At 47.9% G+C, this 22,565-nt stretch overlaps 7 protein-coding genes across 7 annotated transcripts; 4 read left to right on the top strand and 3 right to left on the bottom strand.

The window, feature by feature from the left end:
- Window positions 1-932: 932 nt before the first annotated feature.
- FOXG_16393 (uncharacterized protein) lies at window positions 933-3,557 on the top strand (the record flags this gene model as incomplete). The annotated part of the gene is made up of 3 exons (XM_018396422.1): window positions 933-1,188; window positions 1,217-2,433; window positions 2,493-3,557. 3 exons carry the CDS (start codon window positions 933-935, stop codon window positions 3,555-3,557), a joined length of 2,538 nt encoding a protein of 845 aa, XP_018257048.1.
- A 1,045-nt stretch (window positions 3,558-4,602) lies between these two features.
- On the top strand, window positions 4,603-4,989 carry FOXG_22450 (lysophospholipase; the record flags this gene model as incomplete). Its single annotated transcript, XM_018402858.1, has 2 exons — window positions 4,603-4,618; window positions 4,721-4,989. 2 exons carry the CDS (start codon window positions 4,603-4,605, stop codon window positions 4,987-4,989), a joined length of 285 nt encoding a protein of 94 aa, XP_018257047.1.
- Window positions 4,990-6,937: 1,948 nt separating this feature from the next.
- Window positions 6,938-8,151, top strand: FOXG_16392 (uncharacterized protein; the record flags this gene model as incomplete). Its single annotated transcript, XM_018396421.1, has 2 exons — window positions 6,938-7,003; window positions 7,069-8,151. The coding sequence occupies 2 exons, from the start codon at window positions 6,938-6,940 to the stop codon at window positions 8,149-8,151; spliced, it is 1,149 nt and encodes a 382-aa protein (XP_018257046.1).
- Window positions 8,152-11,061: 2,910 nt separating this feature from the next.
- Window positions 11,062-11,450, top strand: FOXG_16391 (uncharacterized protein; the record flags this gene model as incomplete). Its single annotated transcript, XM_018396420.1, has 2 exons — window positions 11,062-11,320; window positions 11,416-11,450. The coding sequence occupies 2 exons, from the start codon at window positions 11,062-11,064 to the stop codon at window positions 11,448-11,450; spliced, it is 294 nt and encodes a 97-aa protein (XP_018257045.1).
- A 1,099-nt stretch (window positions 11,451-12,549) lies between these two features.
- FOXG_16390 (uncharacterized protein) lies at window positions 12,550-12,894 on the bottom strand (the record flags this gene model as incomplete). The annotated part of the gene is made up of 1 exon (XM_018396419.1): window positions 12,550-12,894. The coding sequence occupies one exon, from the start codon at window positions 12,892-12,894 to the stop codon at window positions 12,550-12,552; it is 345 nt and encodes a 114-aa protein (XP_018257044.1).
- Window positions 12,895-13,550: 656 nt separating this feature from the next.
- FOXG_22449 (uncharacterized protein) lies at window positions 13,551-13,807 on the bottom strand (the record flags this gene model as incomplete). The annotated part of the gene is made up of 2 exons (XM_018402857.1): window positions 13,551-13,678; window positions 13,747-13,807. The coding sequence occupies 2 exons, from the start codon at window positions 13,805-13,807 to the stop codon at window positions 13,551-13,553; spliced, it is 189 nt and encodes a 62-aa protein (XP_018257043.1).
- A 7,216-nt stretch (window positions 13,808-21,023) lies between these two features.
- On the bottom strand, window positions 21,024-22,266 carry FOXG_16389 (uncharacterized protein; the record flags this gene model as incomplete). Its single annotated transcript, XM_018396418.1, has 2 exons — window positions 21,024-21,711; window positions 21,803-22,266. 2 exons carry the CDS (start codon window positions 22,264-22,266, stop codon window positions 21,024-21,026), a joined length of 1,152 nt encoding a protein of 383 aa, XP_018257042.1.
- Window positions 22,267-22,565: the final 299 nt, after the last annotated feature.

Raw genomic sequence — 22,565 nt, 5'->3', positions numbered from 1 at the left:
GAAATGCACAAAGCAAGTAACGGAAGCACACCCGATACGCCTACAAAGTGTGCGAGGTAGTGATTTGTAACAATCAGAACTGCTGGGACTTCTATCACCATATAAGTTAGTATGTGCGGAGAAGTACTACTAGTTTCAGTCATTTTGATTGGCCCATACCCTTGTCGTGGCCTCGTTGGAGGGCTGTGCCGCTCAAAGGGATACTCGCCCTCATCCCGATGCAGCTCAATTCGTATTCGGATGCTGCGTTCTTGCTCAGCAGCTATGTCCCGGTGGGTGGGTTGTCATGGTGGCTGACAGGCCACTTTATTATGACGAAATATAACCAGCTGCCCCTCCAATCTTCCTTTAGCTCCATCTTCGCGTGTCTAGCCGGCTAACGGAATATCTTTCTCTTAATAGTGCAGGAATTGTTACGGCCATGTAGCCTGTTGGTCATGCTTTGACGTTTATTTATATACAGCTTCCCAGCGCTTGGTCCCGTATGGTTGTGTCAAAGCGAGACCAGTCCGTGATGTTTTGGCACCCCCCTCGATTGAAGAGCCCAGGTTTCTCATTTTTGTTCAGGGTTGACGCGCTTTTACTGCACCTTTGGTTGGTCTTGGAGCCAGTCTGAAAGTCGCCCATCCTCTGATCCGAGTCTCTAGGAGTCTTCCCGGCCGATTGCCTCTTTCCACCCTGTGTACCAGTCCGTTGCCTTTGGCTCGTCCATAATACTTTTATTTCGCGTCTTTATAATGGCGAATGAAAAGGATATAACCTTGTCCGGAAACGCAGGGGTTGTCGCTAGCACCTTGACTGTTGACCATCAGATTATCGACTTCGGCGGACCGCCCGACCAAGGCAAGTGGAATTAACTTGTTGGCCCTTCTATAAGATAAAGTCAGCTGTTAGAATGGTTTGCAAAGACAAAGTTCCCAGGCGTCAAGAACATGCGATGTCTGAAGCATCTATACGTGACTGACCCCCGCGACGACAAGCAGCGAATCCTGGAGACAAAGGGCGGCCTGCTCAAGGGCTCCTACTGCTGGATTCTCAAGAACGACCGCTTTCAGCGATTTCGTGACGACCCGCAAAGCCGGCTGCTCTGGATCAAAGGCGACCCCGGCAAAGGCAAGACAATGCTCCTCTGCGGCATCATAGATGAGCTAGAGAAAGAGTCTGCGAAACGACTGTCTTATTTCTTCTGTCAGGCTACAGAGGCTCAATTGAGCAGTGCCACGGGGCGTGCTGCGCGGCCTCATCTACCTTCTCATCATCCAGCAACCATCACTCATTTCCTACGTACGGACGAAGTACGATACCCAAGAGGAGAAACGTTTTGAGAGCATCAATGCCTGGGCGCCTCTGACCGATATATTCATGGACATGCTGAACGATCCAGCTCTGGAGGATGTGGTCTTGATCATCGATGCCCTTGACGAGTGCAAAACGAAGCACTCAGAGCTTCTTGACTTTATTTTCAAGTCGCCTTCCCATATCAAGTGGATTGTATCCAGCCGCAACCACTGCCCAGACATTGGGCCGAGGCTCAGAAATGCAACACACACAGCCAAGCTGTGTCTTGAGGACATTGGGAGCACCATTTGCGAAGCAGTTGACGTGTACATCCGACACAAAGTGGATCAATTGATATGTGAAGAGAATTACGACGACAAGATACGCTACGCTGTCCAACACTACTTGATGTCTCATGCCAATGGCACTTTTCTCTGGGTAGCTTTAGTCTGCAAAGAACTTGCGGATCCTAGGGTCCCAAGACAGCATATGCTTACGAAGTTAACGTCATTCCCAGCAGGACTTGATCAACTTTATGAGCGAATGATGGAACATATTATCAACTCAGATGATGCGGGCCTGTGCAAGCAGATCTTAGCTATTGTGTCGGTCGTATACAGCCCCGTCACCTTGAAGGAGCTGATATCTCTTGTTGAGTCGCTCGAGGAATTCGACCAGGATGAGTTGAAAGAGACCATCGGATCCTGTGGCTCTTTCTTGACTCTTCGAAAAGGTGTCATTTACTTTGTGCATCAATCGGCGAAGGAATACCTGCTTGACAAGGCATCCAACCAGATCGTACCTTCTGGCACCACGGACCAGCACCATACCATCTTCTCGAGGTCGCTGCTGGTGATGTCCAGGTCCCTGCGGCGCGACATGTACGATCTACACCATCCCGGCATCTCTATAGATGATGTCCGCCAGCCTGATCCCAACCCGTTGGCCTCGGCGCGATACTCGTGCTTCTACTGGGTTGACCACCTAAGCGCTGCCGTCTCGGATAGAACTTTGATGCCTATCGACGACCTACAAGACGATGGCACAGTCCATCAGTTTCTTAGTAAGAAGTATCTCTACTGGCTGGAAGCGCTCAGCCTTCTCGGAAGAATACCAAAAGGTGTGGTTGCGATGACGAAGCTCGAGACGTTGCTGGTAGGTAGTTTGATGTTTGTGGTTATATAGAGCCAATATGCTGATTATATTTCTACTAGAATGGGTCAGAGGGAACCCGCTTGTTTGATTTCGTACGGGATGCACGGCGATTTATCCTAGCACATGGACGGGCGATAAGGAATGCGCCCCTTCAGGCATATGTGTCCGCGCTTACATTCAGCCCTCGGCGTAGCGTAACGAGAAGATTGTTCAAAGAGGAAGAGCCAAGCTGGATTCTAGCTAAACCGACCATAGCTGAGAATTGGGATGCATGTCTAGAGACGCTTGAAGGCCATGACGGTGGGGTTAACTGGGTGGTCTTCTCACCGGATGGCCAGCGCCTTGCATCAGCGTCACGCGAGGGGACCGTTAAGATGTGGGATATCGGGACCGGACACTGTACGGCGACGCTCGAAGGCCATGGAGGTGGGGTTCACTCGGTGGTCTTCTCACTGGATGGCCAGCGTCTTGCATCGGCATCACACGACACGACCGTCAAGATATGGGATGCCACGACTGGCCACTGTATGGCGACGCTCAGGGGCCATGATGATGAGGTTTGCTCAGTGGCGTTCTCACTCGACGGCCAGCGTCTCGCATCAGCATCACGCGACAGGACTGTCAAGATATGGGATGCCACGACTGGCGAGTGTACGGCAACGCTCGAAGGCCATCACGGCTGTGTTAACTCGGTGGTCTTCTCACCGGATGGCCAGCGCCTTGCATCGGCGTCAATCGACAGGATCGCCAAGATATGGGATGCCACGACTGTACAATGCCTTGCGACGCTCGTTATAGGCAGTGTCGCCGACACTATCCGCTTCGACAAAACTGGTACACATCTTCTTACCGATAATCTCATGTTTAACCTCAACCTGATCTCGCACCCATCTTCGTTTGCCACTGCGCCTGCATCCAGTCTACAACCTCACCCATGCCAATGCCAAGGCTACGGGATCAGCGCCGACCGCAAATGGATCACGTATCGAGGTCGAAACCTGCTCTGGCTCCCGTTTGAATATCGTCCAGTAAAATCAGCGATCGCAACAAGTATCGCCCTCGGCTGTAGCTCTGGATGGGTTTTACTGTTTCAGTTCTCGGGGGAAGGTCCTATCCTATCCTAGCTGCGAGGTAGAATGAATGAATGAATGATTTTGTCCCCGCTTGGGAGGATACGCCTCATAGGGCCTACAACGTTAAATCTTGGTTACATTCTTTTCTGACTTCTGGTCCTGAGACTGTGCCGATGATATGCTGGATAGTGTGTGGTGGTCTATTGACGCGTTTGCAGGAATTGCGTGTCGAGGGGGAAGTCTAATTTCGTGTCGCGAATGCCGAATCTTTTCGCAGACAATAACATTTTGTAATTAATGTGGAGATAGACTGCCTTAGCTCAGCACGCCCTGTGCCCCGGCTCCATATGTTGCGGTAAACAAATTTGACTCCTCTCGTGCAACCCTGAGATCCCAGTCAATATTTTGGGCGGTCGGGTCAGTCATGCTGTCAATGTCTTTGTATGCGGTGACTTGACCGCTTTCGGCAATAGGGTGGCACCTGCGAGTCTTTAATAACTCTAAAAGAACCAGGTCAAAAGGCAGATTCAAGGCCAGATGGTGTTCTTGGAGTGTGCTGAAGCTCCAGTAGGTGGCTTTACCACCGTTAGCATTCCCTTTGTCCTTGTGCGGCAGCTGAAAATTTACATGTGATACGGTATGATACGAGGTGTTTGTTGTTGGCTGAATGAATCCACTGGAACTCTAGCATATTACCCACATTTGGTTAGTTCAGATGGCTTGGTCTGACGGCCCCAACTTGATTGGAAAATGAGCCTTCTCGGGTATTGAAATGGTGTATGTAGTATCAAGCCTAAAACAGTGTGCATGGCAAGCCTAGAGACAAATGCGTAACTATGACAAAACGTCGTTGGGGGACGACGAACCTTGGCTTTGGTAGCATGCATAGGACCCAAATATCATTTCAGCCATGAGGAGGACTGAGGGCTACTCACCGTCCAACGCTATCATCGTTTTGTTTGTCTTGTCAAATCTAATGTTGCCCTTAACATTGCCCACTGAATACAAGAAGTTAGCGGAAATCGAAGTGTGCTAGGCTCCTCTTCAGCAGTGCGTAATGTTGTCTTGCGGTCAATTGATCCAACTGGCAGTGCTAATGGCCTCGCCTGCCAGTAAGTTAATACTCCACAATCAAGAGTGAACCTCAACTGAACACGTGACTTCGTAGTACAGGATGGAATCGCAGGCAACGACATTGCTAACTGATGAAACAGCATGGCTAGAGCTTCGTGGCAATAACACCATCTCAGCGTTAAAGGACGTCCTTACCCGAGCCAAGATTGGCGATATAGACACTAACGCGTATGCGAATGGCATCGTGAGGAATGGCAGCGCGTTGCCACGAATCGGTATTGCCATCTCGGGCGGAGGTTATAGAGCCATTATGAATGGGGCTGGTGCCATTGCCGCTTTCGATAATCGAACCCATGGGTTCCACGGACGGCCATCTGGGCGGTATTCTCCAGGCTACAACGTACCTTAGTGGCCCTTTCTGGGGGTAACTGGCTTGTGGGAAGTCTCTATATGCAGAACTTCACAATGGTAAAGTTCATCTTCTCTACGTCCAGTGGCTTTCTACGAACCCTTTGGCAATTCGATGACTCAATTCTTGGTTTGTTTGAGTTGAACCTCTGCTTACAACGGGCCCGACGAAACGACCCCAATAGTACCGGTAGCCCTAATAGTTGTTATACCAACGCGCAAAGCAAGTGTGACTACCCGTTCCCTATGAAAATTGAATGTTGTGGATGATTAGTAGGTGATCTTAGCTAGGGGGGGAGCACCATGCCGTTTGAAACAAGCAGTATACCACGAGCCACATCACAAACAATACGAAGTCAAAGGGAAAGCCCAAGAACATGTTCCCTAAATGGCGTACAGAAAAAGACGGAGTAGATAATACCGAGACACGTGACGACGATGCCATAGATGATACGTCCATCGATATTCGCCTTTGCGATGTCGATAAGGTAAACAAAACGTGAGAGAATCCCTAGGACGATCATAGCGGAGGCAAGCTCGCCGAGACGGAGAAGAACAGAAAATAACTTTAGGTGCAACACCAGATTCTGCTGCCCCATTTTGCAGTAGAATAGGAGTGATAGATTGAAAATACGATGGATGTTGTACATTAGGTTACTTCAATTTGTAACCGTTATGTAGTAGGCATAACTAAATGATTTTGCCGCTTAGATAAAAACGAAAATGCAAAGCGAACCGTGGTGTACTGTACATACTTTTGTGGCGACTGGTGGATTTCTGCATCCAACGTCATCATTACGCAATAGTGTTATTTATCGGTGTTTTCGTTACATCCAGTCCATGTGTCTGACGAGTTGCCATGTCATGTGGCAAACGGTATTGGCCGCCAGAGAGTTGTTGTCGAGAGATAATCGAGAGGTGTGGAATTAAGATTTAGAAGAAAGCCAGCCTGTTCCGACAAAACGTTGAAGGCCCTTCACGGAGGCCTTAAAGCGCCAGAGTTATAATATTGAGTCATTGGCGGCTAACAGCCGTAATTGAGGGTTGTTTGCTCTATTCCCGCCGATTCAGGTACGAGGAGTATAAATTGGGGTACCAAGTAACACTACAATATAATACAATTTATTACGCCCGGCAGCTTATGTTGGCCTGGTAACACTACAGTAGCTGCAAGAACACGCAACCGACAAGCCAATCCTGCATTGTGACGCTTGGCAATCAGAAGGAACACAGTGTAACTGCATTTACTACTCGTATAGATGGTTTCGTCCGCATTTGTAATCACATACTGATATCATGATGGTCACAATGATTTGGGTGGGTCAATGGTGAGAACAATGATTGGAAGAAATAATGAATGTCCCTAGATACAGATGTGTTACCAACAGAAGGCAATTGGTGGCCGCCAAGCTACGGGAGATACAGAAAAAGCAAGTCTTGGAATACTGCTCGTACCATGCACTTCTTACCGGAACGCACCCGTCTTTCTCAAACCCTGTCTCAACAGCGCCTTTATGAAACCCTGAGGGGCGCTCCGCGCTACAAGATCTCATCTTTCTAGGGAAGAGTCCCTGTCATATCGCATATCAGATCATGCTACGTCCAGTAGACGGTATTTGTGCAGTCCTCGGCTGTGCGCAGGACATGGAAAGGTAACAAATCCCTACCACTAGCGCGTGACTGAAAATCTTGAAAACTTACACAGTTTTCCTATCATTCTAGTATTCCGCTTCGAAATCTGGCAAGATGGAAGCATGCCTTCCATTGCTGGGAAGAACATCACAGCAAGCAAAGTCCCTTTGTCCAATTCTGTTCTGTTTGCAATCGCTGGGTGAAGGGCGAATCGGAATGGACTATGCACTGCCAAGATCACATCGCAAACCAACAGTCGCCATTTCCATGTGATCCGATTATTTCACGTAACGCAATTGCTTGTCCTGGCTATTGCCATGTTCATCTGGGAAGCCATGAGTATTCCGCAAACCATCGCTTACAACAATTCTGGGACCAAAGCGGTCGGCAGCGACATGCTTCCGTTTGTGTTTCGGCCTTCATCAAATCTCAGTTTAACCACTCTCAGTTACAGTGTCCGCACCCAGAATGTCCGGTAGTATCAACGTCCCCTGAGGATCTGTGGCTACACTTAGCGGACATTCATAGCACTTCTGGGAAGCCCATAAAGAAGCACAAAACACTCGATGAAGACGGCCTAAGCGGTGACACGATGTCCTCGCCCTTCGAGCGACACTGTGCCCAATCCTCAATTGACAGACAGGTGAAGCCGGTACTCTACGGAAGTTGCAGTCACCTTACGTTTGTTAATTGGGTGTCATCTGAGAGTCTACCAAGAAGTGACGGTCTCGTGGAGGACGATTTTTCGTCTTTATCGGAACTTACCGAGAATGAGAAGATCGGGCATGAAAATGACGGGAGGTCTCGCTCAGATGTCCAATCCTCGCCGTCTTCAACCAGCTTTCCCTATATGCTCTCATCAACTCAAGTGAATGATAAAAGTCTACATCCTCACTTGCGGAGTAACCCGGCGATCAGTTCTGGTCAAGACAAAGAGGCAGGCCAACAACCACCTCAAGACGTCACAGCCTTGTCAGGAACACATGATTTGGCTACATCATCTTCCACTGGGATTGAATCAGTTCCTCAAAGGGGCGGTACTTCATACCCTTCTCTGCTATCTCCTTATAGCATTGACGACATGGCCGACTCTAAGCATCTTAGTTCCAACGAGGCATCAGGCCTCCTGCAGCCTGCCTCGATTGTCAAAGCGGACACATCAAGAGCTCAACTTGACGAAAGCAACGACGATAACTTCGGCAATGCATACGAAGCAAGTAAAAGGCTTCAATTCATTCTGTCGACCTCAGAGAACTCAGATATCGTCGATCCACAGCTTTACATTGACCAGAACTGCGAGGAAGATCTGAGGACTAAAGATGGATATGCGTCTTCATCGCGCCAGAACAGGGTCTCAGCTAGTGAGATTGGCCAACCTACAGCATTAGACCCCGGTGGAGTTATGTGGGAAGTGGATCAATTATTGGTTAAGTGGAAGCAAGGAAGGCTGATTCTGCATCTTATGAAATGGCAAGGCTTTCTAGACGACGCAAATGCGTGGGAGAAGAGAAAGGATATTAGCATTGATTAGGTCAACCAGTTTGACAAAAGGGTTTCTGACGATGGAGGAAATCATAAGGGGGTAGAGCTACTGAGTAAAAGGACGAGACGAAGGCAGGTCGAGTACCTGGTAAAATGGAAAGGCCGCTCAGAGAAAGACAACTCTTGGGAAAAGGAGACAACAATAAGTCGTCACAGAGTACAGGATTACAGGATTATAAGAGGCTCTGCGGTTCCGTAGCTTGATCATGCGCTTCATAAGTGCACACATAATAGATATTAGACTTCGTTGCCAAACGTCTTTTCCTCGTCTTATCTTGGGCTCAGCATTCTACGGTTCTTGACAACAACATTATCCTGCAAGGCCTTAGCGCCATGTTTAAGCCAAATACAGTCAGGCCCCGAAATCGTTTCCTTGTCGTCGCACTCCTCATCGCTTTCTAACACCCTCTGCGTATGCTCCGTACCATCCAGGTCCACCTTAATGGATAACCAAAATTTTGCTCCGCCCACATAAAATCCAAATTTTGATGCGTGCACAAAACACCAGGTCGTCAATTAAAAAGCGAAGCTTTGAAGAGAAACTCTATAAAATTGATCAATTTTTACTCTGTGCGTGGCTTTTTGACCTCCTGACCGCTGCGTGTGCGCTGGCAGTGCTTTGTTACGACCATAAAGTCATCACTTTCGTCCTCTGACCTGACACCCACCTCAATCACCGACTCGACCTCCTCATCCACATCCACCTCTATTTCTGCCTCCTTTGAGTCATGAAGAGATTCTCCAGCCACTAGAGCCTCCGCCAGAGCCATGGATCGTCGGTTCGGGTTTGGTACCGCCTTTCTTTTCTTCCCTCGCCGCAGCTGAGCCATCTGCTCCTCGAAACCAGTAATCCGCGCATTCTGAACGGCCACCTTCATCTCTAAAGCTTCCAACCCCTTTGCGATCTTACTGTACTTCCGCTTGGTCGGACGGCTTCGGTGTTTGGCCATTTCCCTCACTTGCCGACTCGTTTTCGGCGTATCATCTGAGTGCAGTTGAGGAGGGCTTGGCGTCTTTAACTCTTCCAGCAGTTTTTCTTTGTCTGGCTGAATTTCTGGATGTGCTAGAGCTTTGTACTGATTTATTGGCCAATTTTCAGTAAACCTCCAGCCGGATAAGATAATATCTTTCCTCATGCCCGCCTCCCTGGCTTTCGCGTATGCCCGGATAAAGTTGACTTTGTCAACCGGCGCAGAATCGGTCAAACTAGGCAGCTTTTGGAGTTCTTTCCGGTACGCACCTCTGATGACATTAAAAATCCCATTATCTAATGGCTGCAGACCATGGGAACAATGTGCTGGTAAGTAACAGCAGTAGACGTTGTTCAGAAAGCACGTAAGCCATCCACTCGTCCTGACTGCTCGTCAGCGACCCTATAGCGGGTGACTCAGCGGCGAAAACACCGAAATTCTCACCTGCGTATGGCTCCCGTGACCGTCAAGGATAATAAGTATCGCATCCGATGCATCACGAGGCTCCGTTTGTGGTAGATAAACGCCCTTCAACCACTCGAGAGCATTATGATTGTCTGTCCAGCCGTTCGGTGATGTGATGTAGTGCCAGTCCGCTATTAATTCGAATTCGTTAAGGAACCACTGCTTCTGCAGCTCTTTTCCTTTAAAGATAATTCCTAGTTTTAAAGCGCGACCGGTTGCGGTGACAGCCTCAATAAATGAGGTCCAAGTGCGCGACTGGACGCGTTTCAACATCGCCTTCTTCTTCGGGTCAGAGCTCCCGATCACGAGGCTGTCCAGGCCTCATGGACAACCAATTAGTTATGCCCTATAAAAGCCTACAGAGTACTTGCAGAAGACTTACCGAAACCCGCCATTATACCGCCCTCGTCCACGTTAACTGTGTTCTCAGGCTTGATCCAGCCGTACTCGTTCTCCCGGATATCGAAGTACCAATTGACCGCTTTCGGAGTAAAGCCGTCAAACCTGGCGGCTTCTTGACGTTTTCCAATCTTGGTAGATAGTTTTGGGTGACGTTTGACGAACCTGGTGGTCCAGTGCTTGCCTAAAGGTTTGTTATCGCCTTGTTGTTTGAGGATGGCCTCGACACAGGCGCGGAGCTGGCTGTGCGAGGGAGCATAGCCCAGAGACTCTTGTCGCAGCACCCAACGAACAAGCGTCTCGTCCTGGCTCTTTGGAATACGCTGGTGGGCCTGGATACGTTCATTCCTGCTTGCTTGACCGGAAAGTCGTCTCGAAATGGTCCACTGAGGTACTCCACGTTTCTGGGCCGCCTCATTCTGTGAGAGGCCTCTATCGGTGGTGTCGAATATAGCCTCAGCTACGTCATCTTCGGTATAGTTACGGCGAACCATTACGGAAGGAGTTGCGGCGAGTAAATTAGGTAAAAGTTCGGCTTGAGTGGATGGAGTCGCCTAGGGTACATGAGGTGAAATGCGACAAAATTCAAAGGGCTAGAGAACCAGGCTACAGGACGGAACGGGAAAAATTCAAGCCGATATAAGAATTTAATGGAAAAAGTAATATAGTGCAGGTCTTCGTTCGCGAGTATCTTCATGCCTGGCCGAATACAATGCAATTGAAAATTTGGATTTTGTATGGGAGGAGCGAAATTTTAGTTATGCATTAGGTGGGGTTATGCGTTAGGTGGTCCTGGATGGTAAAAGATTCTACTAAAACCTTACTAATAACCTTATATTATAAATCAACTGTCTCGGCAGTATTTATTCATTGTATTGACTGTTAGAAACCTAGGAAAGCCTAGGGTAGCGGAAGAGGAACCCGAGACTGTGTCTATGCTTCAGGAATGACTCAACGGCCTACAGTGGAAGGCAGGCCGATTACAAATTCAATCGTAGATCCTTGCCGATAACCACGTATAAAAATAGTCGAGTCGGCCACACATTTCGTATCGTTCAACAATCATGGCCATCTGCAACAAACCCGCCGCTGGCGTCTCCTTCTTTACCCCAGCTCAACAGCCACCCGCTGGCTCTGCGACCAAGAGGGACTCGGCCCCAACTCTCTTCAAACCCCTACGCATCCGCGGTATCGAGCTTCATAACCGCATTGGAGTCTCTCCTATGGGCATGTACTCAACGAGCCAAGATGGCTGCGCAACAGACTTCCATCTCGTTCATTTAGGCCAATTCGCACTCAAAGGTGCTGCTGCGGTTTTCTTCGGTAGGTGATTCGGCGAAACTAGTTTAGTAATTCATAATTAGATGGAGTATCTGGTATATTTAAAACGGGCACCTTTTTGTTGATTGAAGCCATAGTAGACGCATCCAGTGATGACGAAGAACCCAGCTAGAACGAGGAAGGATGCCGTGAGCCACTGACGTCGAGGGATGCGGTTGGCAAATATGACGAAGCAAGCGCTGCCTGCAATCGATGCAAGCGAGACGGTCAAGAGATATTGCTTTGTTTGCTCGATAAGCACGTCGTAGATGGTGTTGCAGGGGTGCGTTGAAAGAATAGAACCAGTAAGGTCTAAATCAGAAACGAGGGGCTGACAGGTAAGCAATCAACTTAGCCCTTTCCTTTCAGACCCTTTGCCTATTGCCATATTATACACTCTTACCCCTAAAGTCCGCCAAAAGCCACTTTCATGATCTATTCCTATAGCCTTGTTAATGATGATTAAATAAAACCAAGAACCTTACTCTTTGATCACTAGCACTGAATAACAAACGACCATCCAAGTCTCCATCATCTCGCAAACTCCACCTTCGTTTTATTTCTCTTTTCCAAAAGTGCTGTTTTATTCTGAAAACCTGACTATTCTACCAGGCCTTTTCTCTGATTGTATCTCCTTGGTGCGTGGGATAGCCAGCTACTTTTCAACTCAGCTTCTACCACCGGTGCCATGATTACGAAGATTTGGCAACAGGATCTTCAGTGATTTTCGATTAACCCACTACAACATGTATCAACAACACGTACGGTAATGACATGACAGGTACCCGTAGGACTATATATGACAGGTATATGTCGATAATAATCACGAGACCACCACCAGCAGTTCTCAGAATAATGACAACCGCAAGACCACTAATCATAATAGTCATAATTTTAGTCTACTGTAAGTACAGAAGCACAGCCTTATGGGGTTTACTTATGATGGCTAACTATCCGCTTGAACTGTTGCGTTCTCTAGGCAATCTACGGCTTGTCGATCAGCCGTGGGATGGATATTGCAACTATTGTTCACCTGGCTTGTGAGTTACCGTATTGTCTACTCCTATATTTGTAAATAGTATTGTCTTTGGTTACTTAATCTTTACACTATCCTTTTCGGTATTGGCCGCTTCTTAGCCAGCATCAATCCGCTGTTTCACCCCTCTAGTATCTTCCTCCGGCTCTCACTCTGACATGGCGCAAGGAACCAATCCAGCCCAGTGCAAAGCTCTTCAACCTCTATAGTAGCATGCAAAAGATTGAACCTGATTAGCCCAAGGACGACAGCCAAACTGGTCCCCATACACCATCTGATCCATGTACTCATTACAGTTCTTCCCCTTGTAAAGGTTACAGAAGCATCCCCCAACTTGGCACTCTGCGATGTTCATAGCCCTGCCGTAACTATAGTTATAGCAGTTGGTCTTGCCAGAGTATAGGGCGTTAGCCCAAGTGACATCGACCTGGCCAGCATAATTTCTGCACTGGGTGTCGCTATAGTAGTTGATCTGCATTTGCTTGGCAGCGGTAGCCGCAGAGATCAGCGTAGCGAGCACGGAGGCAGTTGAGAAATGCATCTTGAAGTGTGCTATATCTCAGTGAGTTATTAGCACAAGGTATATGCAGATCGAATGAATAGCATGGCGGCTTACAGATGTTTCTGTGCTGAGTATGATTCTTAAAGGTTGTTGACTTTCTGATGCAAGTTTAACCATCCACCGACAGATGAGCAGTTTTATACCTTTGAGACTCAATGCATTTACTCGTCAGACCACGTAAAGTCGTTGATAAAAGTCGGGTCTATCATGATGACAGATGCTGAGGTAATTAGTGACAAACATTCCTAATCCACCTGCATGCAAGGGGAAAAGGCTTAGGATAGGAGCGGACATAGTGAAATCCTTGCTCTACAAGGGTCGAGCGGGCCGCATGCATATACGAGACGCATCTCGGCCCATCTGAGGTGCTTTATTTACCGCGGCCTCTCGGATGTGTAGTCGCCAGCGGTAAAATGTCCAAAGGGATTGGATTATCCGTACAAAAAAGGAATAGCTAAAATAGAGGTGAGATTTCACATCGAAGCTGTTTCCACGTCTGCGGCTGGCTTTGTCGAGAGGATCAAATACTCAACTGACCACCTTTTTCGCACACAGCTACTGAGGGAAAGAGAATTGCAATGATTTGATGAGGCATATTGGGGCAAAGTCATGAATGTCAATTTGACTGCTCTGTGTCAAGCATGACTTGGAAGCAATTCATTCCTCAATGCTGCAGCGTTGGCATCCGAAGACTCAGCCGCGTAATTGATGAGGATGCTTGGTTCACCTTCAGAAAGGCTGCGCGCAACGTATGGCTCGATACCTTTAACAATATCCCCTGGTTAGCTTGAGCTACGTTTTACCATGTAGGCTACCATTCTGTGAACGTACCATGGGCAGAGCCGGTAATAATGACAAGTTTGACTTGGTGCACGTGCTGTTTGTCGTTCATGATAAAATTTGCAGAGGGCTTGTCTGCACAGAGTATGTACAGGGAGCAATGAGATGAACACTGCACAGAAGCATATTGACATATATACAATGACAGAGAGTATCTTTTCCCCCTACTCCTGATGCAGAATAACCCAATGCACAATGCAGTTATACCGACATAGCCTGCGAGCTATATGTCAACTTCCTCTTGGAGTCTGTTTTAGACGGAGAACCCTAGACAGCTGTTATACTCGTCTGAGATCCATACATCGAAACTGCTGTAGGTATTTTAGGCCTGTTGCCAAAGCCTTTGTGGTTCTCCGCTATAGTCACACTTAACTCTGTGTCTTCTTCCCCACTCTGCTCTTGAAGCTGAAAGTATTATCGCCCTTTCCGAGGTGAGGGACCCAGGCCTTTATCCTCACAAGCAGAGGCTTGAGAGTTGGAAGACAAGCGCAAGTGATGGCAGACACGAGTTCTGCGAGGGACCATGAGGCTGCTGTAACGTTCCACCATGTTAGTCTGGTTGAGGGGTGAGATATTGCAGTCGTAATATCGAAACGCCAATTGTACTGGAAACAAAGTGTCAACGAACCGCAGATAGAACATGAGATGCAGGACCCACAAGAAGCCTAGCCCGAAAATACCAGAAAGAAGGAATTTCTGAGAAGGAGGGAGATTGAGTTTCCAGACGATAGGGAGGGGTAAAATCATGATGTTAAAGTCAGAAACTATATTTATGACGCCATTTATATACCATCAAGTGGTTCGGTGAGAAATGCATCTCCCCTTGATTCTCGTATCCCAGACAGCCTGGAGGGGGATGCATTGTAGAGAGACCATAATGGCTTGGGACACACCCCATAATGCCACGATGATGATGACACCCAGGTAGACCAATCGCATGTAAGAGACTGCCATAGTTCGGTAATAATGCAGCAAGAATGTCATCTTTGCCCAGAAAAGAGTAACTACGTAGAACAGGATAGAAATCCAAAAACAATAGGTAAAGGTTAGTCTCCAAAGCAGCATGAATGAAAACCAAGTGTCTTACTCGAAGGTAAAGTTTCATTGTCTCATCAGAAACTGTCCAGTCGTGTCGGCCCAGTCCGTATTGAGTCACTATTATCGACAATGAGTTGCTGCCATATATACAGAATGGGAAAATCGTACTCGCAATCATTGTTGAGCGACATCATATGATGCAGGCCTATGACAGGATCATATTAGACAAAGCTTAAGTATAAACTTATGTTAAATCGGCCTTACCCAGGTGATGACAGCAGCTATATCGTCCAGACCCATTGACCTGATCAGACGACGACACTACAGTCGTAACCCAACCACCAAGACGGCCAGAGACATCAACACCATTGCCACTCGGATCACGATGGCAGCCCTGTTTTCGTTGGCCATAGTGGCTGTTTCTTTGGTGGTGAGTGTCATTGTGATGCGGAATTTAGGAAGGGGTAATAGCCCATGGCCTAGAGCAAACGACTTGATATCTGTCCTGAAGGAGGGGGATTAACACGTTTCGGATCAGTGCCACCCTTAGCCCGAGTGAAGTTTGAGATACATTGACCTGGATGAGGGCGACCCAACATAACGAACGTCACCCTAGTAGTCAGACAGACAGATCTATTACGCCCGGTAGGCCACCGCCCATAGGGCTCTAAAAACTAAAAATACATATATTTCGCCAATTGATGTCTTGGTCTTGCAGAGCCCCTATGTTTCCCGCCTTGTTCTTCTCTGTCTCTTCATTGTTCTCTTTCTAGATCCCCGTATCGGTTAGTGGTAGCAGATCAAGTTGAAGTCCAATTCCTCCAAGTGTTCAGTTTCCTATCTTCGGCGGCTGAAGCAGTGCCTGCTATTGGTTGTACGGGGTGGCTGTTGTTAGTAAGTGAGTTTTCGTAACCGGTGGCTTATTGGTGTTGTTATCATCTCTGTTCCAGGCGACCTGTAGCGATCGCAAATCTGATCGTGGCTCACACCGCTTCTATATTCGGTGCCCATTTCTGTCCATCCGACGCTGCCTTACCTCCCAGGTGAAAGCATAGGCTGCCACGCTTTTCTTCTACACATTGGGACATCATCTCCTTGCGTTGTGCTGTCCATTTTACGCATCGAAAGAGAAAGTGCTCTACCGTTTCTTTTGCCTGCCCGCATGGACATTCATCTGTTGGTGCTGCTCTGATCTGATAGAGATAACCGTTTAGTCGCGCCATTCCGGTTCTGAGCTGTGCTAACACGCTGGCTTCTTTCCACAATACCATGCAGTACCCACCTGCCGGTCATACCCACCTACTGGTCAGCGAAAAAAAGAATTCCCCATACAAAATGTCAAACTTCACTTGCACAGTGCTTGGCCAAAATTGAAGTTATTTACATAGAACAGATTGTGTCTTACTGAGAGTTTCATGTTGTTTTATATTGGAATGTTCATTTGTATTTTGCACAAGCAGTTTGGTCGCATGGTACTAATGTAAAATTTCTCAAATTGTCTCCTTCATCACCCAGCGTCCCCAAAATTTCATCAAACTTTTATCTATAGCAGCTTCCTTTAATCGCCTTGAAAATGCCTCAACAGTCTTATACAAAGAACGATATCATTGAAGCTATACTGGATGTTACAGATAATCACCTCTCGCAGCACCAGGCCGCCACCACTCCGCCCACCCCTCCACACCGCCCCACCTGCGATAGCTTCATTTCCGTTCCAACGCATTATGTAGATTAATTCTCAAGTTATGAAAATAGCTTCAATTTAATTAAGATTTTGGGAATTGACTAAAAAACTCTTGCTCAACCGACTGCTTTTTCCTCCGCTTCGGCGGACGATTTTCCGCCGCGGCTTCGTCATTTAACTTCCAAGTGTTCATCTCGGACCGGTCCCTCGCTATAATAAGATTATCAACGTGAGGAAAAGCCTTGTTCGGGTCCCAATTGACCTTGCAACGGCCTGACGGCTTAAGACCAGCTATTTGAGCTTTCTGTACGGCGATTTTTTGCTCCTGGAAGACTGTAGACGCACCTCTTTGGTCCAGTGACTTTCCTGCCTTCCGTAGGATCATTCTGACGTCCCTTTCAGCATTCCCTGACGACCAATCGACCCGTTGGAGTAGTCTTTCTATATCGCGGCTTGACGAGGGAGTATTGAAGATATCGCGATCGACTTCAACCGTGATTGGTGGTGTTTTGGGAGGCTGAAAAGTCGGTCCGCGACGCTCTTTGGGCTTCAACCTCTTTATAGCTTGATCAACATCAACTGGGTATATCCCTGATGCTCGAAACGCCTGTCGGATGTTCTCTGGACTGAAGGCTTTCTCAGAAGCTATTTTATATGCCTGTACGAAGATGTGTTTCTGTCTATTTGATGTCGCTTCGTAGGTCTCCATTCCAGCTGTCTCTTCTCGATAGTACCTTTTCAACGGGGAAAAAAGACCAAGGTCCAGCGGTTGAGTGATATGTGACGAGTGCGACGGCAGCCAACTAAGCCAGACCTTATTCATCATTGCCTTCTTCATAAAGGCAGGACTTATATGAGTCTTATGTTGATCGAGGACCAATAGTCGCCAGGAAGACGGGTCTTTTGGATGAGTCTCGGGCAGATAAACGTCGTAGAACCACCGTAGCAATATTTCTGTATTAGACCAGCCTTTCTCGCTGCAAGTAAACTTCCAATCCGGTATATCCCTTGGAAAATACTGTCCCTGTAGCGATAATCCTATAAATATTACCGTTGGGGTCAGTCGGCGACCGTCAGCAGATATCGTCTCCAATATCGAGATCCAAGCAGAAGCGTCTGACTGTATCTTCTCTGACGAGCTCGTCAGGACCGTTCTAGCTATTATGCCGGCTATAGTTTCCCCTTCTTGGACTCCAGTCTCGTCGAGGTTGTGCATACGGTCCGTACCAATTGATAAGTCAATAACAAGACGCCTAAGTCCCTTATAATACTCCCTCAGTCCCTCTTCCGTGACAGACTTCTTCCTTGCGACCGAAATAAGTCGTGATGGCTTCAACATAACGCTGTTATGTCGTTTGAAGAATCGGTTTACCCAATTTTTCCCTAGATGACTTCCACAGCCGTTTAATTCGGCAAGATGCTAGGCATATTCATGGATCTCCTTCTTCAATAACGGCTGGGAATACTTTTCCCGTATTAATATAAGGTCGATGAGTTCCTGTTCCTGTTGCGGCGTCAGCGAGAGGTATTTTTGGTGTTGTAAACGCGTCGGTTGTGCGCCACCGATCCGATCCCTGAAAGTCGACCTCGGCACGGTCTCCCACTTAGCTGCACCGCGAACGCCCCTCGTAGAGGCCTCAGAAATTGCTCTGGAAATTCTCAATTCACGATCCATGATAAATGAAGCTATTCTGAAAATTTGAATTTTTTTGATGTATAATTGGCAAAATAAAGTGCACGCATCATCGATAGCTGTTGTGGTGTTGAGACTATCACCAAATGGGCGGAGTGGGGGGGTGGGCGGAATGGTGGTCAGATACGTTAAGAGGCCTACCGTCAAAGTCCGAGGTCACCTAACCTTCCCAGTTGTTATACAAATCCCAAGAGGCTAGGTTAGTTACATGGATACTTCGACAAGAGGCATTGGGCTATGCTCCTTCCCACCGTCAAGTTCGCGCCACCGTAGCTGCCCTGTTGAGACAGGGAGAGGGAATATGACTGGATCAAGCCTGAGAACACGGTTAATGTTGACGAGGGCGGTATCATGGCTGGATTCGGTGAGTACTGACCACTTCTGAAACAAGACTTACCAATAAATTGCAAATCTAGGTTTGGATTTCTTGGTAATTGGCACCAGCGATCCCAGGAGGAAGGCCTTCCTCAAAGGCTTGGAGTCCTGTACTTAGATTAGTTTTATCGAAGCCGCTACTGCAGATAGCCGTCCTTTAAAGCCGGGAATTATCTTCAAGGGCAAAGGAATTTAGAAGCAGTAGTTCATTAATAAGTTTAATAAAATTGCCGACTGGTATTATATCACGTCTGATAACGACTGGATAGACCATTATATCACGCTTAAGTAGCTTAAACAGGTTTATCTGCTCTAAACCTAGCCAGCAGATAAGTCTGATGCAAGGCTTATCATATTAGATGGCCATGGGAGCCATGTATCTGTGGGTATCTTCCTATTCTCGATCAGAAATACCGCTGATTGAAAATCCAGGATGAGTGGATGGCTACGTGCTTTTTGAATAACGTGCATTGCTGTTACCTGCCTGCATATTGCTCTCATGGCCTATAGCCACTGGATAATGGTGTTTTCAACGCAACCAAGGCTGCATATCAAAAAGAGCTCCAAAAACTGGCAAGCATGACGGATTCTGCGCCCATGGAAAAGGTCAACTTCATTAAGGCCTATGCCAAAGCCAGGGAAGTGGGTATGACGAAGAAAGACATCCTTTCAGGCTGGAGAGTAACTGAGAACTGGCCGATTTCAGGACGTAAAGCGCTCATGCATCCTGAGATTCAGCCAGACAAGAAGGAAACGACGCCCGGGTCAGACGGCCACAGAGACGGGCGAGTCGACTCTGATCGTACGCCAACGACCAGCCGCCACATCAGAGATCTGGGGAAGAACAAGAGCCCATCAACAAGAAGGCGCTATTCTGTGATATCGAGAGGGTTTGAAGCTCAAGAGCCAAAGATCGCCTCTCTCAGCACCAGAATAGCCAGCCTGGAGGAGGAAGTTGGCCGGTTGAGCAGAGGCAAGAAGAGGAAGGCGATACCGAATCTTAACAAAAGGTTCATGACATTGGCTGAAGCTCTAGTGGTGGCTGATGACGCTATTTCAGAGCCAAACGAAGCAATTGAAAGGGCAGATGCTGTTGAGGATGTGATCGAGGTAGGAGGGATGGAAGAAGATGAGGAGTCAAATTCGGAGGAGGAAGAATTAACTGTGGTACGCACGCGGGTAGGGCGTGAAGTTAGAAAACCGCGAGAATACTAAAATCCACTTAATTCTAAAACGAAATATGAATATTATTTCACTCTTATTATTTTTTTTTTTTTTTGCCTTTGAGGAACGAAAAGGTTCTTTCTTCCTCGCCCTGCTTACCCGAGCACGGATCGCGGAGTGGTCCGTGCTAGCCAGCTTCACCACAATTTCTGCGCCACAATCACCTTCGCGCCACAGGAATCAAACAGCAAGAACCACCGAAAAAAAAAAAAAAAACCTGGGGGGGAAAAAACTGGGGCCCCAGCTGGATGTGTATCTCTTTGAGTGGCACAAGGCAACAAAAGGTCACTTGACCCACTTGACCCCACGTACCAGAAGGCTACAAAGGCTTTATATGTAAAAGCAGCTATTAGAGCCTGTACTTCTTTGTAGCTTAGCTACTTCTATAAGAGTATAGCCTCTTTTTTCCTGACTTTAACTGGCTATTAGCTTTTTATACTTGTTCTTATTGGTTATTGGTCTTTTGTATACAAGCTGATCCTGTATTGGCTGAATTATCCCTGTCTTGACCGTTTTGTTGCCTTCTGCCACTCAAAGAGATACAGGGTAATCCAGTCAGCAAGACATTGGTTTGTCCTACGACATTCTTAGTGACGTTTGCCGATTTTCTTTTCTTCCTTTTTTGCTAACCAAGGACCCGTTACTTAATACGTCTACTTGAACCTGGTCATGTGACACATAAAGAAAGAAAAAAAAAAAAAACCAGCGATTGAGGACAAGAGCTGTGATTTTCATGCCGACACCAAATCATGGTCCTACAGGAGTCAATTCTTCGTGGATCATTTCCGCACTTTTTGCTCAGGGCATATGACAAATCCACCGCTTGGTCCATGGTTATGAACATGCTGGCTTTCGTTCTTCTTATATCTTATTTCCCACCGGTCGCTTCCTATTTTGACCTCCACGGCGTTGAATGAAAATGGACAGTCTCCCTTCCCTCCACGGTTACACTGCCAAACCATTCTCTTCTTCGCGACCGGGTCTCCTGTGATTCTTGAGAATTTTTGGAATGATCGACAGATACGAATACCGTAGCTTTGTGATCTGGCGAACTCAACGAGCTCTTGTCTCATTTCGTGAAAAGAAGAGTACGTGGTGCCCTCCGGTGGTAGCTTCATGAGTTGCCCTTCCCGTTCGGCTGGTGGTGCGAATGTATCTTGTCTCATTGGCTCGGACTCTGTGAAGTCTCCGTTTCTGTATTAGTCTGGTGCTTAGCTCTACTCCGCACAACGCTTTGCGGTGACATGTCGAATGCTAACCTGCTACCAAGATTGAATCCCTCTCGTGGCCCGCTAGTTCCTGTTGGAGCCGCGGGTCGACAGGCATATATGCACCGTCCCTGATTTCTTTCCCTGTACCATTCATGCCCCTGGTCGAAGAAGGATCTTTTGCGCGCTTGGGTGGCGAGTTGTCCGGACTGCTGCTGAAAGGGTTTCGTCTTTTTGCCAGGTCGACTTTTGCTTTCTGTGGAGAGGACGCCTTCCTCATCACAGTAGCGCCCTCGAGCGTCGCCTTCGATGTGAAGCTGAACTCGTCTACGAGCACAACTAGGATATCTTGCCCAGGTTGAAGCTCCTCCTGTAACAGTGCCGGGTTCAGGACACCAACGATGCTGCCTCTTCCGTACATCCACTTCCCAGATGCGAATCCGCCCTCAGGCAAGCCCTTCATCCAATCGACCCGGCTTTTCCAGGGCTGTTGATCGTGTGGCATGTATGCTAGAATGTGAAACATCTGGCCGCCTCTGAATGTCGGGTCCTTGTCACGGGGTGGTACGAGATAGGTGCTGCATTGGATGAAGCCGCAGCATTTTAGCTGATTGTTACTCAACGATCCAGCCTTGAAACGGAACGCCGTGGTGTCGACAGGTCCGTGGAAGGTAGCGCGCGGTGCTATGGTCGGGAGGCAGTCATTGGCAAGCCTGAGAGGCCTTATCGAGATGCTAAAAAGATGTGTCGGTTAGTATTCTGACCTCTGACTTATGGGCCTGTGTCTCTGCTACATTGGTGCTTTCAAACAGGGCATCGACATACGCTTGAACACACATCTGTCCACGAACCTGGGCCAACTTGGCATATGAGTCTTCCCATCCTCCAATAATGGACTCCTCACCGTCCTCGACTCTACGGCGGAAATATAGCTGATACGGATGGAGCTGGATGTCGAAGAAGAACCACTGGTTTTCCCACTCATCTGCTTGGGGGAAGGGGTACACGTGCATGGAGAGTGGCACGTCGATTCCATCGATCTCATCGAGCACCTCTCCGTGCTCCCCTGCTCCTCCGTCAAAGAAGCTCGCCTTGACGAATTGCAGCCGGACCGCACCGATCAGATTGTGCCCGCGGATAAGCTGCCGGTCGGTGGATGAAGCTATCTCTAAGCCTTCGAGGCTGGAGAAGAATTGCACTCCCAGGGGGCTTAGAGCTGGCTGCCCTGGCGCCGCTCCCGACAAACGAGCCCTTGATTGCCCGTTACTGGAACCTAGACCTTGAGGCATCAGGGATTGAATCTTGCATGGCACGCAACAGTGTTTTGATGAGAAAGTAGTCTGTCAGAATCATCTCTGGATCTTTCGTGAGATGAGCTCGACTTCTTATACGCAAATGGTCCCCACATTCCGACGGGAAAACAGTTCCGAACTTTGTCCAGGGTCTGCTCCAAAAACCTTCACCCCGCACAATTTTCTCTGGTCTCGAGCGATTCATGATGCCATCGCCCGTCAGCCCTTCTGTATATTGCTTTTTATTATCCCACTCACACCAACACTGTTGGCGCCAGCTGGACGCCGCTGACTAC

This window comes from Fusarium oxysporum, genomic scaffold (genome assembly GCF_000149955.1).
Source record: "Fusarium oxysporum f. sp. lycopersici 4287 supercont2.34 genomic scaffold, whole genome shotgun sequence".
NCBI lineage: Eukaryota > Fungi > Ascomycota > Sordariomycetes > Hypocreales > Nectriaceae > Fusarium > Fusarium oxysporum.
This window is presented reverse-complemented; position numbering and strand designations above follow the sequence as displayed.